Below are 19,950 nucleotides of genomic sequence, written 5' to 3'. Positions count from 1 at the left end.
TATGTTTAAAATGTGAATAGATGTAAATAAAAACTGAATGCAATAATCTGTAAATCTCATAGACCCATATTTTATTCACAATAGATCATAAAACACATATCAGATTTTGAAAGTGAGACATTTTACCATTTCATGAAAAAAATTAACCCATTTAGAACTTGATGGCAGCAACGCATCTCAAAAAATTTAGGACAGGGCCGCGTCTACCATGGTGTACCATCCCCTCTTTGTTTAACAGTCTGTAAACGTCTGGAAAGTGAGGAGACCAATTGCTGGAATTTTGTGAGAGAAATGTCCAATTCTTGTCTGATGTAGGATGCTAGCTGCTCAACAGTCCTGGGTCGTCTTTGCTGGATTTTTTGTTTTATGAGGTGCCAAATGTTTTCTATTGGTGAAAGGTCTGGATTGCAGGCAGGTTGGTTCCGGAACGTGAATAGAAGACACAACTCTTCAACAATAGCATTAATTCAGTAATATTATATTTCATATCCAAAACTAGCATATATTTCATAGCAGTATACACACCATAGCTGCAAACACCATGGTGCTATACAAAAGGTGCAGGATCACAGCGCATCACGGCAAGAACATAAGTTAAGCCGGCGCATGCGCACGGTAAACTGTGATGCCCCGGCCAGACTGTGGTCATTCAATGCGCACGCGCCGATATCGCGGTCATCGGCGCATGCGTGGGATTACGGACGGGAGGAGGGAGGTTAGAGCAGAGACCAAGGGCGGGCAGACGCGGCGGAGGGGGAGTGGATTCATATGAAAATGACCCAGGGGCCTGGGCACCGGCCGTTGTAACGCTGGGCACCTTCACAGACTGATTTGCATATGGATTAAAAGTGTTTTTTGGCAGAACGATGATAGCAAGCAACATACCGTAAGCACAGTTTTAATAGGGGGGATGCCGTGGGCATAAGTCTGTTGTTAAGTTAATACGGTGAATCGGCGTGAAAGACTCCCTTTAAACCTAATAGGTACCACTTCTTGGTCTGTACAGCTCACTTTTACTTTAGTTACCTGCTTATCTGTAATTCTAATCCTGCCTGTCATGATATTACCTCTGTCTAGAGATAAGACAGGATCCACCATTCACAAAAAGTGGTTGTTGAAGCTTATCTATTCTTCCCTTGTACAATGACCGCTGCACAGGTCACAGAGCATGTCTAAAAAACTCTCCCATAGAAGTCATTGAGGTCCCCTCCTGTCCATTGTGTCTATGGTCCATGGGGCTGCCATAAAGCATATCTTTAAATGCTGTTAAGAACAGCTCAGCCAAGATAGCAGCCCCCATAATCATGTTTAGAAAAAGAATAAAGAAAAAAAAAGTGAGAAATAGTCATGCCTCAAATCACTTACACTTCAATGATACGTAATTGGTATTGCGAAAATTAAAATCATATGCTGGAGCTCTTTATGCACATAATTACTCTATTAAACTTATCATTATTAAACTATATATCAAATACTAGTACATAAAAAGAGCCACCACCTTATGAAAACACACTGAAGTTACAGGCTTTATTTATTCCCTTGGGGCTCAGACTCTCCAACATATAAATCAATAGACCCAACTTTCACCTGTCGTTCATCTACTATGTCTACTTCGTCCAACACAGGCTGGTTACTATGTTATTTTCTCAGCCCATGGATCGAAAAAAAGTATTGAGACAAGATAGTCATCATGCCCCACAAGTTTTTAATGGGATACCGAAGAGGCATTTCACACGAGGGAGGAAAATTTATAGTAGTGGTAATGAATATGAAAAACAAGCTACTGAAATGATGGAGAAGTTTATAGAGAGAGGTTATTTGAGAGAAGAGGTGACTAAAATTACAGAAGAAGTGAGTAAAGGTCCACGTGAAACAATTAGGAAGTCTAACACAGTAGTAAAGAAAAATGAGACATCTTTATTCCTATCTACTTATGATTTCCATCCTCAGATGATCAAAAATGTCATATGTATGGGCGATGCTGGCTAGGGATGATAAATAATGGTCATCTGTTTAAAGATCACCCCATTTTGTGTATCATAGGGGAAGAACCATTGGTAACCAGTTGATTGGTTGTCTCGCCTGTTACAACTACTTCTATAATTAAGGGTAATTATATCTGTCAAAAGGTTACGAGATCAAATTGAAAGAACTTTTTACATGTAGTACAATAAATGTACATACATGTTGAGATGCCCCTGTTTAGACAGACAACAAGGATGAAGATTACATTGAATGAACATCGGCCATCAAATCGTTCACGCAGAGAACGGTACCTCAAGAGAAGAAAGCCGTGAGACTAGTGTAGCACGATATTTTGTGGAGATGAGACATAATGTTAGGGAGATTTACTAAAAAAGTCACAAATTATGGCACGCGCCAAGTGTGCACCATAATTTGTGACACTTAAAGCTTCTCTGTACTTCTCTGAAGTGCCGAGGGAGGGGAGTGTCATTAAACTGCACTCTTGATTTACTGTAACTTACACCAGAAACTGAGGTAAGTTGTAGCTGAAGTCTACACCAGCTTCTAGTGTCACGGATGTACCGAGACATATGGACGTCCCGGCGATAGTGAGTGTCAGGAGATCTGTGAGACTGGCAACACGTGGTTTGATCTGACAGGTTTTCCTTGTGGATCAATAGGCATCTGTGTTGTTTCTGGTATGGCCACACCCCTTGCCTCAGGTGTTGCTTATGTGGTCATTTAACCTTCCTTATTTATAGTTGCTTCTCCCACTATGCTGTGCAGTTTATAGCTTCTGTGGACAGTTTGTGGTTGGATCTCGGCTGAGTTCCTGGTGGTTTCATAGCCTCTTTGGAGTTAAGTCTTTTTCCTTTCCTTTTTGTATTTTGTAAGGGTTCTGTGTGTTGCATTTCCCTATTTTTTGTATTAGGCCTGAAGTAGACTCCTGTTCGTCCTTCCTTTTGAAGGAACAGGTAGTCTCGTCCCTGCCACTAGTACCAGGGTCCTATAGGGCTAGATAGGACTCTAGGTATTCCTGCGTATGAACTCTCCTACCTTCGGGGTCTGTTCATACTGGTAGTCAGTTAGGGTTCTCACTAGGAGGTGTCCATCTTCCTTCCCTAGTTCTCAGGCCTGATTCCCTAACCCCCCCCCCCCCCTTCCCTCCTATGCTCTGTGTGGTTTTTCCCTCCCACACAAGCGTGACACCTAGTTGGCGTAGACTTCAGTTTCTGGCGCACAGCAGGCATCTTAATTAAGATATATTGAGGGTAATAATATCTGTTCTTTAATTTGATATATACTTTGATAATGAGAAGTTTAATAGTGTAATTATGTGCTCTGTGCTGTGATTTTCATTTTTGAAATATCCACTACACATCATTGTGTGAGTAATTTGAAGTATGACTATTTAAAGGGGTTGTGCAGGGGTTTTATATTGATGACTTCGCCTCCTGCACATGTACAAGATAATAGACCTTTCCCCAGTTAGTGAGGGAGCTAGCACTCAGACTTTTGCTATATTAATGGAATACTCTCTGAATATCGATTGCCATAATGCCTTTAATGTGTGTTATTTGCTGAGGAGGCTCCAGTAAACTGACCTTTTATACTACTATTGTCAGAAAAAGTCATTGTTTAACCCCTTCAACCACCCTGACGTACTGGTACGTCACAATGGTGGAGGGACTGGCTGCTGCGATGAGCCCGCTCCATACGTGTAAGGTGCCGGCTGTGTCATACAGCAGACACCCTGCTGCGCTGATGGGGAACAGCGATCACGCCGAACCCTGTCATTTAACCCCTCAGATGCCACAATCAACACCGATCGCTGCGTCTGTGAGGTAAGGCCGCCTTCCAATCGGAGCACCCTTGGAGAAATCGTGGGGCTCTGATCGGTTTCCATGGTAGCCTGGACACTTCTGAAGCTTACCAGGCTGCCATGGTAAGCTCCCTGCTCAAACGTGCAAGTTAAAAAAAAAATATGTAAAGTTTAAATCACCCCCCCTTTCCAATTTTACACATAAAAATATATTAATAATAAAGAAACAAAAATATCAGGTATCGCCGTATCCAATATGTCTGAACTATTAAAATAATCTTTTTATAATGGAAAAAAAAATTTAACCACACAATTCGTCATATATTTTTTTTGTCACCTTTTGCCCCCACAAAAAAATTAATAACAGTGATCAAAAAGTCGTACATACCACAAAAATGGTACCAATAAAAACTACAGTTTGTTCCGCAAAAAACAATCCCTCATACAGCTCTGTAGACTTAAATATTAAAAATAAGTTATTGTCAGAAAATGGTGAGGCAAAGAATTTTTATTTTTTAAAATGTTTTTTTTTTTTAAGTAGTAAAACAAAAAAAAAAACTTACAAGTTTGGTATTGCAGTATTCATATTGAGCAGCAGAATAAGGATGTCATGTCATTTTTAGCACACAGTGAACACTATGATGTAAACCTTAAAAACCTTGGTGGAATTGTATTTTATTTTTTTCAATTTAACCCGAAAAAACTAAAATGCAGGACAAAAATGGGCTCGGTGCTTAAGGGGTTAAATCCTGACTGTTTAATTTCTTTGGCAGATTTTCTAATTTTTCATTTCTTTATATAAATAATGTTTTAGTTTCTTGTTGTGTGGAGATCACTTATCACAGGCATGATTAGAATGAAATGGAACACCTCTTTTATGGAGGCAGAGATCACAGGATCCATTATTGACTATAGTTGATCCCGTACAGTCACCTTTACAGAGCATCCCGAGAATACTCTCCTATAGAAGCTAGTGGGAGAAAACTGCAGTAAAGTGATCTGTTCAAACCAAGAAGTGGCGCCAATTATTAGACATAGTGGCCAGTGCACAAACTGCAGGATTTTTTGTTTTAGTTTACAGCGAACCTTTCACCTCATTTTCACTTTATAAACTAGCAACAGTACCTTATAGATTATCTTGAGTGTGTTGTTATCCATGTTACTGCCGCTTTCCTGCGCTGTTTATTCATAAAAAAATCGTCTTATAAAGTTCACATTTCGTGCTCCAACAGTCAAGCAACAAGTCAAGGGGGTAGCCCTTCCCTCTCCTCTGGCCGTACCGCCCCTGCCCTAACGCCGCCTCTATGCCTTGTAATTGACAGCCGGCTCAGTCGCCGGGACGGCGCTTCTGAATCCTGCGCATGCGCCGTCCTCCTCATTCGCCTTAAGATAGTGGAGCGCGCGCACGGGAGGGAGAGCAGACAAGCAGGCATCGCGTACGGCGCATGCGTGATTCTGTTACATGGTCGCGCTTGTGTCCGCCAGAAAGACAGGATCGAGCGGCGAATGAGGAGGACTGCGCATGCGCAGGATTCAGAAGCGCCGTCCCGGCGACTGAGCCGGCTGTCAATTACAAGGCATAGAGGCGGCGTTAGGGCAGGGGCGGTACGGCCAGAGGAGAGGGAAGGGCTACCCCCTTGACTTGTTGCTTGACTGTTGGAGCACGAAATGTGAACTTTATAAGACGATTTTTTTATGAATAAACAGCGCAGGAAAGCGGCAGTAACATGGATAACAACACACTCAAGATAATCTATAAGGTACTGTTGCTAGTTTATAAAGTGAAAATGAGGTGACAGGTTCGCTTTAAATATAAAAAGTTACATGGAAAATTAAAAATAACAACATCAGAAATTATAAAAAAAAAATGTTTAACATAAAAAAGGGATTTAAACAGTAGGTCACTTTCTGATGACACATTCCCTTTAAAGAGCTAAAAGGCAAGATGGTTGTTTCCAAAATCATGCACAGAAAATAGAATAAAAATTATCGGGAAAAAAATCAGAAAAAAGAAGAAAAAAAAAATGTTTTTGTAATTTGGTTTACTAAGAAAGTATATCTAGGTGATACCTTTCTTTATTAACCTCTATAATTTTAATTTTTTTTCCGGTAGATTGACCCAAGCACTGATACAAGCTTTCTTGGCTGGGTTATAGCTTCCTACAGTTTGGGACAGATGGTTGCTTCGCCGTTGTTTGGTGTGTGGTCTAACCACAGGCCAAGAAGAGAACCTCTTGTGGTGTCCATATCTATACTGGTAGTAGCCAGCTGCTTTTATGCCTATGTGCATGTACCTGCCTCACACAACAAGTATTACATGCTCATTTCTCGAGCATTAGTTGGTTTTGGATCAGGTATGTTACTCTGAAGGTTTACTTCTTTGATATTTTAATATTGTGGACGTTTTCAGATGCAACAATAACATTTCCGTTAATTAGGGCATGTGGACAGTCTTTTATTAGACAGTTTCTATGGCTTCTTAGAATGTCTCACAACTTATGATAAACTTCTTCAGTACATATGATTGTAATGTAGGGATGGACAGATTTGCTGCTGGTGACTAACTTTTTGGAAATCAATCTTGTTTTTAATCTGTAGCTATTTGATAAATAAGGAGTATGTCTCCTGCATCAGCATTGAGGACCTTCTTGATAGTTCTTAAGAGGTTTTCCACGCATTTATAAGTGATGGCCTAGCCTCTGGATAGGCTACCGCTATTTGATTGGCAGGGGTTGGACACTGGACCACAACTGATCAGTTGTTCTGAAGTAGCTTCGCCACCATAACTACACAGCTCCTTCTGTTGCACGATGGACGGTTCTGGTTACAGCACTGATTTGTGACACTGGAGCTACTGCAGAGTCTCTGTTCGGCTGGGTGCCAGACCCCTGCCGGTCAGATAGTGATGGCTGATCCCGAGGATAGGCCATCAATTGTACAAGAGTGGACAACCCCTTTAATAAGGTACATTGATTAATTGTAAACTTCTGCACTCTAGGAAATGTAGCAGTTGTTCGATCATATGTCGCTGGTGCCACCTCGCTATCAGAACGGACAAGTGCCATGGCCAACATTAGTGCTTTTCAAGCCCTTGGGTTTATCCTCGGTCCTGGTAGGTATGTTATTAACGGTCTCATGGGTAAGGTGTTAGCCCTGTAATGTAAAGGGCATCAAGGAGAAAAATTCTGATTTTCAGCATTCCAGGCGGCATTTACATTAATCGGAGAAGAAGGAGTGACCGTCAAAGCCATCGACCTTCAAGTAAACATGTACACTGCGCCATCTCTTATGGGTGCGTTCCTTGGCATTGTGAACATCATTTTGATCTTTTCAGTATTCAGGTAATATGATTTTTGTCATACAAGGACAGTCCAAGTGTTGACTCTATGGCTTCCATGTGCCTACACAACATATTTCTTTTGACCGTATAACTTAATATATCTTCTTCTTACAGAGATCACCGAGTTGATGATCATGGAAGGCACTTAGGAAGTATAAACTATGAGTCTGAAGGTACTGTTATCTGTTATTGTTCAGCTTACATACCCAAGTGAATGTGTATATTAAAGGGGTATTGTGCTCTAATGAAAAAAGTGCCCCCGTCCTGGCATTGGGGTGCGATGCAACTTTCTAAAATGTCCTGAATTTTGAATCTTCCTCTGTGTAGAGGTTGCTGGTTGTCATCAGGCGTGTAGGGAGTTGTATAACCAATGCTGTTATATATGCTTCCTTTATTTGTATCCAATAATAGCCTACTTCTATAAACCATGTAGAAAATTATAGTTGTTCAAAGCAACTTAGGCAAACACTAGTCTAGGCACAAAACAGGAAAGCAAGGGCAAAAATAATTTTTTTGTGCTAAGGGACATATGAATGTTGTAAAGCCATCTGATTTATTAGTAATAGTCAAAAGTGTGTGTGTGTGTGTGTGTGTGTGTGTGTGTGGGTGGGGGGTGGCACCAAAATGGAAGGGGGCTAGATGGGCTGTAAGAGCCACAAGGTAATAGATTGTACAAGTCACCTTGAGTTTTAGTAGAGAGTAGACCTGTTAAGGGGGATGTGTCATAAGAAAATGTTTTATATATATTTTTTTTATATAATTTTTTAAAAAACTTATGTCACTATTTTTAAATAAAAATCCTAGAACTGGGCAGTTTTCACAGTGGTCACTATGTCCAGTCTTGCAGTTCTTTGAGAGCAGCCACATGGGGCCATGGGGGTCAAGCTGTGATCTCACCAAGTGTGAATGGTGGGTCCTGTGTTATCTCTATAGACCTGTTGCCTGCCACTGTAATTCTACCTGTGGTTATAATCAGAATGGCTACTGAAAAGTTACCTGTACAGAACAGGGAATCATGACTTATTATTACATCTAGAGGCCAGTGCAAAAATTGCAGGATTATATACCAAAAAAAGAAAATTATAATAATTGATATAAACCTTTTTTCATATATACTTTACTTTTCTTCAGGTTTTTCCTTAAGCAATAGACACCTGAACTTCAGGTGTCTATCGTGCTTTGAAATACGTACACTCGGACACCACTCGTGCCACAGTGAGCGTACAGACAGGAGCACACACTACTGCTCCTGCCTTTGCCTGCTTCTCTAAAGCCTGGCATAGCACATATATGCCAGGCTTTAGCTGAGCAGAGGTGGCACAGGCAAGAGCAGCAACGTGTACATTTGCTGCAGGCCCAGTAGAATGCATACACCAGTACACCACTGACATGTATACAGGTTCCAAGCGCGATAGACACCTGAACTTCAGGTATCTATTTCGTATGGAAGTAGTTGCAAAACCACGGCTCACAAAGAGTACGTATGAAGCTTTTGTGTGTTTATATTTTTTTGATATTTTATTTTTTTAAATCCATCCAGCAAACAAAATCTCGGCCAACATTTCCGTCCACTCCCTGGACCTTGTTCACAGCCTATAACAAACAAAGGAATATATGTATACACACATGTTGGCCGAGATTTTGTTTATTTGCTGGATATATATATATATATATATATATATATATATGTACCTCTGTGTCCCATGGTCACTTGTGCATCCATTTTACCGAAATTCTCCTGCCACATATCACAATTTCACCCAGCCAGTGTGCCCACCAGAATCTTTGTGTTGACTTATTTTCTATGGAAAACCTTGAAAAAAAAAAATGTATGTACTGTATATTAGAAAATTTATTTTATGCCATTTATTTTTCAATAGTTACTCCAAAGTTTAGGCACATTTTTATAATATAAGTTAATGTATCTCTGAAATAGGGGAATTTAGGGTACTTTCACACTTGCAGCAGAGGATTCCGGCAGGCAGCTCCGGCGACGGACTTGCCTGCCGGATCCGGCAATCCAGACGCAAACTGATGGCGTTTGTCAGACACATCTGGATGCGGATCCGTCTGACAAATGCATTGCAATACCGGATCAGTCTCTCCGGTGTCATCCGGAAAAACGGAACTGTTATAAAAAATGTTTTGCATTTTTAAAGGTCTGCACATGTGCAGACCGAAAAGCCGGATCCGTTTTGCCGGAACACTTAATGTAACTGATACACTTCAATGTAAATTAATGCGGGCATTTCAGCAAGTGTTCAGTATTTTTGGCGGGACAGAAAACTGCAGCATTCTGCGGTATTTTCTCCGTTCAAAAAAATGTAAGCGGGACTGGACTGATGCATCCTGATCCATACTGAACGTACTGCTCTCTATTCAGAATGCACTAGGATAAAACTGATCAGTTTTTTCCGGTATTGAGCTGCTGTGACGGGACTCAATACTAGAAAACAAAAGCGCTAGTGTGAAAGTACCCTTAGCCCACTGCAATTGAGCTGTCAGGTTTTGAAATCGGCGCAGTGGCATACATGACCCTAGTGCGCTCTGGATGAGCACCACAGAAATCTGTCAGATAGAGCTTTATAATATGTTTTAATTTCTTCTAGGCACCGATACAGCAAATGATTATGAACAACCAGTTGACCAGATTGCAGTAATCTCTTCAAATATTCTATTCTTCATTATTTTATTCATATTTGCCATTTTTGAGACGTACGTATACTCAGAATTATCATTCAGATTTAATGTGTGCATCCCTTTATGTATAACTGTATCTATATTATTATTTTTTTACATTTTAAAGAATAATGTTCACCGTGTAACAGAATGCACCCGTGTACATGTACATCCCATCTACATAAAAAGAATATGCTGCCTTAGAACCATTCAGTTACTATACAAGCGCTCCCTACTGATGCCGCCCATCACTGAAAGTCCACTAAAGGCTTGTTCTGGTTCTTGTGAATTCTGGGAATGTAGCCTAGCTCAGAGGAAGCCTAATGTATCGTTAGGTACAACCAGTAGAAAATTATGAAGGCAGCTCTGGACTGCAACACATAATGCAACTCTGGTTCAGTAAAAGATAAGGAAACCAAGTATGTACAGAGCGACTAAACATAGAGGCGGAATTACTAATCGCATAACTGGCGTAAACGTAGACTGTGCATGGGCAGACAGTTTGTCTCATCTGTACCAGCTGTTGGTTGGCTTACTTTTAGAGAACGTTATGCCATTTGTGACGCTAAACATTGTATCTTTCTGCTAAGCCCCATCACCTTTTTAAGTAAGTAATTTTTAATTTTTTTTTGGGCAAATACTAGGCACAGACACTTTAGTAAATCTGGCCTCTGGGATGTTACCTGTTGTTCTGTTAAATTGTTTTCATCTGTAGTGTAGTTTTTGTAATCTATACAAGTTTTGTTTTTACTGCCTCGGTACTAAATTTTTATATATGATTTTTTTATTATTTATTACCAATATAGGTCATTTAATAGAAAAATCACAGAAAACCCTTTTAAAGAGTAAATGTTATTTCAAAAAACATTAGACATGTCATGTGGGCAAGTCCCACAGATGGCTAAAACAAAAGGGGCAGTAGCCCTCAGCTGGGTACCGTCTCCCCTTGATGGCTGCAGGCTGGCTCATGCACTGCTCCTTCATTTTTCAGGACACAGTCCCCCACTGATTAAAAATATCACATTCTATATGACATGTCCAAAGTTTAAAAAAAAATTAAAACGGTCTTTAAGGGTCTGTTCATATCTTGCTGACTCCTAGATGAGATGTATATATCTCCGACAGCAGACCTTCCCCACTGCGTAGGCATAGTGTAATATGTCACTCATGGCATACAATAGCATGGTAAACTACGCTTTCCTGTATATTGGGGGGGAAAAAGGTATGCTGGTGCATGCCAAAAGAATTATCTTAGCATGTGCTGGGTGCAGTTATGAACACATCCTAAGTATTACATCTCTCTGTTAGATTAAAAAAAATTACATAATTTTTCAATTGGAATAACTAAAAGCACTGTTTTTGCGTCCACCTAATGTGTTGGTGAGCTAGAAACCACTTACAGTGCTCCAATTCTTACTGGTTGGCCTGCAATAACAGGAGTCACTGTGCCACCTCCAGTGATTACCTGTGCCTGCCAGTATTACACACATTAGGTGGACATTCTGAGAGGGACTCGCCAAGGGGGCACCACTGAAGGTTTTTAGCAGCAATATCTTGACACTTATTTTTTTTTTTTAATGGTTCCAGCTGAAAAATTTTAAGTTTGTTGAGGTGAACTAAATATTTAATCGTGGGAGAACTCCTTTAAATGGTTATCAGGCTCGATATAAGAGTCCAGGACTACCTTCACACTAGCGTTTTTACTGGATCCGGCAGGGTTCAGACAAAAACGCTTCCGTTACTGATAATGCAACCATCTGCATCCATTATGAACGGATCCGGTTGTATTATCTTTAACCCCTTTAAAGATGGTGCCTGCTCGCCTTATAGCAGACACCCGCAGCTCATGTCCGCAACTGGCAGTAATGCCGATCGCGGACATTTAAGCCCTCAGATGCCGTAGTCAATCCTGACCACGGCATCTGAGTGTGCTGAAAACTGAATGAGTGCGCTTTCGGTTATGCTCCGGCTTCCCCGTGTCGCGATCGAAGGAGCCGGAGCATGTGTGCAGCTGCCCCTGTCTTTGTAAATGACAAGAGGCTGCTGCATAGTATTTCCTATGGAGTCCTTGCCTGTAATAGGGCTCCATAGAAAAGTAGTAAAATCATCATAGATTCCAATGCAAGTGCATTGGAGTCTATGATAATAGCAATCTAATGATTGCATGTTATAGTTCCCTATGGGAAAAACATAAAAATTCAAATCACCCCCCTTTTCCCAAAATAAAAGAACAATTTTTTTTTAAAAATACCCATCATGGGTGTCGCGATGTGCGAAAATGCCCATTGTATATAAAATCGAATGTCGTAAATAAAAATAAAAACGTAAAACTGTGGTGGAATTGGTTTATATTTTTTTGCAATTTCACCCCATTTGGAATTTTTTTTCCCGCTTCCCACTACATCATATGCAATATTAAATGGTGGGGTTGGAAAGTACAACTTGTCTTGCAAAAAACAAGCCCTCATATGGCTATGTGAACAGACAAATAAAAAATGTATGCCTCTGGCAAAACAAAAAAAAAATAAAAAAAAATCCGGCCCTGAAAGGGTTAACATTGCCAAGACAGATTCGCCATTAACTCTATTGAAAGTCAATGGGGGATGGATCCATTTTCTATTGTGGCAGATTTTGTCAGAGAAAACGGATCTCAACACCGGAAAACTAAAACACTAGTGTGAAAGTATCCTTATTGGTGCCGGTTTTAAACGTCATCATCGCCACAGTGGTCAGACCCCCACAAATGAAACTTAAAGAAGTGGATAACCTATGACAGAACATTTTACATGAAAACCCCTTACAGTTAGCCCTGTTCTGCATTTCCCCAGTATCTCCACCCCGCTGACAATGGACATGTATGCATGGACCAGGACACAAGCTGTGTTCTACAACGGAATTATCCTGGCCGCAGTTGGCGCTGAGTCCGTTATAGTGTTCATCATGGTGAAAACTCTTTCTAAAAAGTAAGTTGTGAAAATGATACTGTTAGCAGTGTACATTTTTAAGAGTTAAATTTTTTTTTTTTAACATAATAAGAAATCATGTTTGGTATGCACATGGGCAGTACCCCCCCGACTTGTGCCATTAGGGAAGAGTTGCGACAACTTTAAACGCCATTAAATGGTTGATCTGTCCCGCATTTGGGGCAGAATTCATCTAATGTGTATGGCCACATTTAGTTTCCAGTTAGACAACATACTAGAACAATACACGGATTGTCTCCTTAGTCCATTATTTATTACTTGCTTGATCTTAGCTTATTTGACTCCTTTTCCCATATAATGCAGGACTGGAGAACGAATTCTGCTCCTTGGGGGATTGGTTGCTATTTGGATTGGATTTTTCATCTTGTTACCTTGGGGAAATCGGTATCCCAGCATACAGTGGCAAGGTAGTAATATAATATCATTAAAATGAATACGTAAAAGAAAGCTATCCCTCCCCTCTTCACCATCATCGGATCTCTTTATTTTTAGACATCCAGAATACAACCAAAAATAATTCGACCTTCTTGGTTTCAAATCTCTTGGCTTCCGGAAATCACACGGTAGAACCCACAGGCTGTCCAGCGACTCAGTCCTGGTGTTTCTATACACCCATTATCTACTTTGCCCAGTATATCACGTCTGACATTTTGATTGGTCTGGGCTATCCAGTCTGTAATGTCATGTGTTACACTTTGTACTCTAAAGTTATTGGCCCCAAACCACAGGTAAGGCTGGGAAGGTTGAAAATCTAGAACCTTTTTTTTAATGATTAAAAATATTCATTAAATAGTCTTGTGCAAATGAAGTAATAGTGGTAGTAACTAATGTTGCACAAGAAACACGATGGACAGCTTAGACGACTTTCTCTAATTTCATTGGCTTACTCTGGACCAGGGATGCTCTACCTGCAGCCCTCCAGCTGTTGCAAAACTACAACTCCCAGCATGCCCTAATAGCTGTCCAGGCATGCTGAGAATTGTAGTTTTGCAGCATCTGGAGGGCCATAGGTTGAGCATCCCTGCTCTAGACCATTTTTGTGCACCTAAATGGTGGAGAAACTGCCCCTGTAAGTATTTACTTTGTAGGTCCCCTCCTGGTTCCAGGTACAGATTGCGGGCACATGGTGTGCTGTCTGCATCTTTAGCAGCCACATTGAAATAAAGGAGTCCGCATCTGATCCACAAAAAATGCTGATTGGATACAGACCAAAAATATAGTTGTGTGAATGGACCCTGAGGGTGCATTCACACGATGGTATGTATTGTGCGGTCCACAAAATACAGAAGACATCCGTCTGATGTCCACTGCTACCAGCACCATGTGCAATTTTATCTGTTCCCATTGAGGAGCTTCCTTAGTGGCAGCATACTTGCCCCCTCTGCTAGGGCATGCTGTAACCCAGATATAATTTTTAGCCCCAGAATGGGTTACAGAAAACTGTTGCAGAATGTTAAAGTGCCATGCGTTTCTTAGGCTACTTTCACACTCGCGTTTGGTGCGGATCCGTCATGGATCTACACAAACGCTTCCGTTCAGATAATACAACCGTCTGCATCCGTTCAGAACGGATCTGTTTGTATTATCTGTAACATAGCCAAAACGGATCCGTCTTGAACACCATTGAAAGTCAATAAGGGATGGATCCGTTTTCTATTGTGCCATATTGTGTTAGTGAAAATGGATCTGTCCCCATTGACTTACATTGTGTGTCAGGACGGATCAGTTTGCCTCCGCATCGTCAGGCGGACACCAAAACGCTGCAAGCAGTGTTTTAATGTCCGTCTCCAGAGCGGAACGGAGGCAAACTGATGCATTCTGAGTGGATCCTTATCCATTAAGAATGCATTAGGGCAAAACTGATCCGTTTTGGACCGCTTGCGAGATCCCTGAACGGATCTCACAAACTGAAACCTAAACGCCAGTGTGAAAGTAGCCTTAGTGTTTCCGGGCTGACTTGTTCTTTTATTTTAGGGTGTCTATATGGGATGGCTAACTGCTGCTGGGAGTGCAGCTCGAACGTTGGGACCTGTGTTTGTCAGCGAAATCTATACACACCTAGGACCCAGATGGATATTTGGAATCATTTGTGGCATTGTAGCATGTTCTCTTTTACATTTAGCAGCGGTTTACAAAAGACTTATTGCCTTCTCTGTACGATATGGCAAAATACATGAATGATCTGTATTCCAGCAAAGAACACAAGACTCTTGTCTTAGTGGGTACAAAATTAAGTAGGGTAAATTTCAGTGTAGGAATAATTGACTGCAATGAGGTGACTTCTTAGAGAAAAAAATCATTCATGATGAAGACTTACTTCCCTTATGTGAAATGCAACTCATTTTAAATAGAAAAGAAAGAAAATGTATGGAGCCAAGATTAGCAATAGTAAATTATATTTATATGAGAATACATTATATACAGGTGAACTTTATTACTAATTAAGTGACTTCTGGAGGCAATTGGTCACAGTGGATTTTATTTAGGGGTATCAGAGTACAGGGGGTTGAATACAAATGCACAACACTTTTTTCAGATTTTTATTAATAAAAAATGTTGATAACCATGTGTTATTTTATTTTTACTTCACACATACTTGCTACTTTGTGTTGGTCTATCACATGAAACCCAAATAAAATACATTTACGTTTGTGGGTGTAACGTGAAAAGAAATGTGGAAAGTTCAAGGGGTATGAATACTTTTGCAAGGTACTGTATTCACGTTTCACTATCCACTACACATTCATTTCTGGAAAACACCTGTGGGAGTCAAAGTGCTCCCTACACCACTTAAAAAATTCCTTGAGGGGTGTAGTTTCGAAAATGGGTCATTTCTTGGGGGTTACCACTGTAGGGGGTGCCTCAGGGTCTTCAAATGTGCACCTGGCACCTGAAAAACATTTCAGAGAAATCTGGCCTCCTAAATCCATGTCGCCTCTCGTCCTGTGGTGCTCCCATACAGTAGTTTATGAGAACATATGGGGTGTTGCTATATTCAGGAGAAAATGGACAACACATTGGGAGGTGTATTTTCTCCTGTTACCCCTTTTAAAAGTGAGAAATTTTGGGCTTAAGCAGCAATTTTTTATTTTTTTTAAAGAAAAAGTTAATTTTTGTTTTAACAGCCAAGTGTTTCCAAATACTATGAAATGTCTGTGGGGTCCAAGTGCTCACTACACGCCTTTAAAAATTCCTTGAGAGGTGTACGCACACATTTACCCTGCTTTCACACCTGAGCGTTTCCCAAACGCGCGTTTTTAACGCGCGTTTTTGTAATAGTAAACGCGCGTTTGACGCGCGTTTGTGTCATTGACTGCAGTGTCCTATGGCCACAAACGCGCGTCAAAACGCCCCAAAGAAGCTCAAGTACTTGTTTGAGCGTCGGGCGTTTTACAGCGCGATCGTACGCGCTGTAAAACGCCCAGGTGAGAACCATTCCCATAGGGAAGCATTGGTTTTCATGTGTTGAGCGTTTTACAGCGCGTTTGAACGCGCTGTAAAACGCTCAGGTGTGAACTTAGGGTTAGGGTTTTTGTTCTATTTCACATCAGAGCTCCTGCAATTTCATCCAATACTGTGTAAATCACCAAATTAGGCCTCAACTGCACATGGTGCTCTTTTACTTCTGAGCCCTGTCGTATATCCCAAAAACAGTTTGTAAAAACTTCCTACATGTGTCCCTAATCAGGAAAGGGGATAATATTTAGCTGACTTTTCAGAGTGGACAAAATGGATACAACTTATGAGAGCTAAAATGGAATGTCTGTGGGAATAAAAAATGCAATTTCATTTTTCACTTTCCACTACGCATTTATTTCTGGGAAACAAAACTTGGGGTGCTCGCTGCACCTCTTGAAAAATTGCTTGGGGTGTAATTTCCAAAATAGTCTGTTTTTGGGGGTCTTCACTGTAGGGGGGTACCTCAGGGTCTCTTCAAACATCACTTGGAGTCAAAAAAACATTTTAGCAGAACCTGCCCTCTGAAAGCTATATGGCACTCCATCCCTTCTGAGCCTCACAGTGTGCCCACACAGCAGTTAGGACCACATATGGTTTCTCTAAACTGCAAAATCAGGGTAATCAATATTTAGGGTTCTTTTGCTATGTGTTTAGTTTTGAATAATTTGAGTGGTGTCGTTTCTAAAATTGGGTCAATAATGGGTGGTTTCTGTTTTAAAGTGACTTCAAAACTGAATTGATCCTTTAAAAAGTGTTTTTTGGAATTTTTGGGGAAAAATGGCTTCTAAAATTCTAAGCCTTCTAATGTCCTAAAAAAAAAAAAAAAAAAAGACATTTACAAAATGATGCCATTTACTTAGACATATGGTGAATGTTTATTTTGTCAGGTATCACTGTCTTAAAGCAGAGAAAGCCAAATTTAGAAAATTGATTGTTTTTTCCACATTTTCAGTAAATTTTTACTTCATAAATAAAGGTAAAATCTTACCTGTGTATTGCGAGTATAATAAACCCTGTTTTACTCCAGTTCATGTGACGGTACTTTACTATTGGCTGCATTCTTGGTGTTCCATAGAAGCCTGGAAGGGGGAGGAGGAAAGGCTTCGACTGGCCTGTTTGCTTTCCCATGTCCGCGATTATTTGACCGATTTCAAATGTGGAATTTCTGCTAATCCTGAGGCAGCGCGGTCCAACAAAAAGAAACGCATTTACCTGTGTGAACTGCACCCACTTCACCATTGGGACCTGCAATGCTATTAGGCAATTTACTTTTTGAGGCTGGTTTTTATTATATAAATAAAGGTAAAACTGACTCAAATTGACTGCTTACATGAAGTACAATTTGTCATGAGAACATCTCAGAATCGCTTGGATAAGTAAAATCATTCCAAAGTTATTACCACATTAAGTAACACCTCAGGCCTATGTTCATATGTCTGGCATGCCTGATCCAGCACAAATGGCGGTTGTTAGCTGGACAAAAAAAATGTTGCATGCAACAGTTTTTGTTTGGCTGAAACTTGCCATTTATGCCGAAAAGTGGATGGATCACCATCATACCTCATAATAGGGATCATGGGTGAACTGTAGAATCTGGCGATGTTAGATCCGGCAAAATCTGGAAGGGTGCTTTGTACTAGAACAGCCTACCGCATGTGTGAAGGTTTCCTAAGATTTGAAAAACTTGGCTTGGTCCATAAAGTGAAAACTGGCTGTGTCCTGAAGGGGTTAAAGATATTTGCGCAATGTCACTGAATGAGAACACTAATGTTTACATCTGTACAAAGCTAGTCCTCTTAAGGCTCATGCACACTAACTTTTTTTTCCTGTGTCCATTCCGTCTTTTTGCGGCTTGCATGCAGAACCATTCATTTCAATAGAGCCGCAAAAAATATGGAAATGCTTCAGTGTCCGTATACACGCATGCCATTATTTATTTAAAAAATATATATAAAACGTGTCTGCATTACAGACCAGGATAGGACTGTTCTATAAGGGGCCGGCCGTTCCATTCTGCAAAATGCAGAATGCAAATAGGCTGGTATCAGTGCTTTGTAGATCCGCAATTTACAGACCGCAAAACAATCAATAGTCAAGCGCGTGATCTCTTAGCTGGATAAAACCGTTTGAGCAGCCTGCACTTGGGGAGATTTATCAAAGGAAAACTAGCCTAGTTGCCCATAACAGCCAAACAGATTGATTCTTTCATTTTCCAAATGAGGTCTAAAAAAATGAGGCATCTGCCTCTTAAATTAGGTACATCTCACGCCAGACCAGAGAGATGAAGACTGGCGTCTTGATAAATCTCCCCCCCCCCCATATATACATGGGTGGCAGAATCCTATTGGGTCATTTGTATTTTTAGGTTATATGTAGGAATGAGCGAATAGACTTCGGATGTAACATCCGAAGTCGATTCGCATAAAACTTTGTTTCAATACTGTACAGAGCGAGCGCTCCTTACAGTATTAGGAAGTATTGGCTCTGATGAGCTGAATTATTACTTTGCAAAGTCTCATGAGACTTCTCATAACTACTTCAGAAATTGATTTATACTGTAAAAAAAAAAAAACATTTCCTGAACTTGGGTTCGGTTCCAAGGTACCACTTGGAACCAAACCAGAGTTTGGGAAATATTTTTTTACAGTACAAATATATGAAGTTATTGCGCAAAATAATAACTTCGGCTCATCGGAGCCAATACATTCTAATATTGTACGGAGCTCCTGTTTGCTCATCCCTAGTTATAAGGGTAACATCTAAGTCATTGCTTAATAAACTGGGTCTTCTGCCGTTTTGGGTCAGAAGAGGAAGACTCCAATACCAATACGAGTCATGTCTTCTCATTCATTTGTTCCTAGACTGAATTTGAAGATTTTGAGCATTGCAGACAACATGGTTAGATCCCATGTTTAGGGGTCATCTAAAATTCTACCATTGCAATTTCAAATGGTTAGGAATAATCCTGACAGTATATATACATACGCGCGCAATTATGTGGGCACCGCATCATAGAACATGTTCTATTTTTTGTGGTGCAAATGGATTATAGACCAAGTTGAATGGGTCTGGATCAGTCTGCAGAATCCACATGGATGTTGCCTGTGCATTGGGGACTGCAAATTGCGGTCCCTAATGCACGAATCTGCTGAGCAACGGCCGTGTGAATGAGCCCTTAGGGGAAAATTATCCTAGACATGTTTTACACCATATATGATAGATTCCTCTGGCAGTCCAAACCCCTAGACTGAAATCTACAGAAGCCCAAAGTGGGGCCCGCTGGCTGCGCCATCGTCTAGGAAAGTGGCGAGGATGACTTAAAAATGCCACTTGTGCCTAGATTTAGGCATTAAAGAAGTCTCAAACACGGGGTTTGCGCCTTTTTTATGTTTATTTTTTGCAAGTATGTCAACTAAATGTCAAACCAACAAAACACACCCCAAAAATGGCTTTAACATTACACAAGTGTCAAACACAATGGACATTTTATAGTTTTTCAGAGGACTATATACAGATGTCATTCATTCAGTGAACAGCAAATAATTTATCCAAATACTTTGTTCAGAAAAGACCAGAATCCCTCCAGCTTTTGTGCAGTCTCCCCTTGCCTATTAGGATCCGATTCCCTCCCTTCCCCCAGTTAAAGTGTTCCCTTCAGACACTCCGTCAGGATAGGTTGTCAATATCAGACCAGTGGGGGT

General features: G+C 40.6%; 1 protein-coding gene across 6 annotated transcripts in view; it reads left to right on the top strand.

Annotated features, from left to right (window-relative positions):
* Positions 1 to 15,350, top strand: part of MFSD8 (major facilitator superfamily domain containing 8) — a 35,788-nt gene extending 20,438 nt beyond the window's left edge. For all 6 annotated transcript variants that reach the window (XM_044273534.1, XM_044273535.1, XM_044273531.1 and 3 more), the window contains exons 6-14: positions 5,901 to 6,141; positions 6,786 to 6,899; positions 6,984 to 7,128; positions 7,242 to 7,300; positions 9,737 to 9,842; positions 12,635 to 12,769; positions 13,094 to 13,197; positions 13,283 to 13,518; positions 14,765 to 15,350. In XM_044273534.1, the coding sequence (XP_044129469.1) occupies positions 5,901 to 6,141; positions 6,786 to 6,899; positions 6,984 to 7,128; positions 7,242 to 7,300; positions 9,737 to 9,842; positions 12,635 to 12,769; positions 13,094 to 13,197; positions 13,283 to 13,518; positions 14,765 to 14,971 (1,347 nt within the window). In that variant the 3' untranslated portion in view covers positions 14,972 to 15,350. The remainder of the gene's footprint in view (positions 1 to 5,900; positions 6,142 to 6,785; positions 6,900 to 6,983; positions 7,129 to 7,241; positions 7,301 to 9,736; positions 9,843 to 12,634; positions 12,770 to 13,093; positions 13,198 to 13,282; positions 13,519 to 14,764) is intronic.
* The last annotated feature ends 4,600 nt before the right edge of the window (positions 15,351 to 19,950 follow it).

This window comes from Bufo gargarizans, unplaced genomic scaffold (assembly GCF_014858855.1).
Source record: "Bufo gargarizans isolate SCDJY-AF-19 unplaced genomic scaffold, ASM1485885v1 fragScaff_scaffold_726_pilon:::fragment_2:::debris, whole genome shotgun sequence".
Taxonomy (NCBI): domain Eukaryota; kingdom Metazoa; phylum Chordata; class Amphibia; order Anura; family Bufonidae; genus Bufo; species Bufo gargarizans.
Note: the sequence above shows the minus strand (reverse complement) of the source record. Positions and strands in the feature narration are given on the sequence as shown.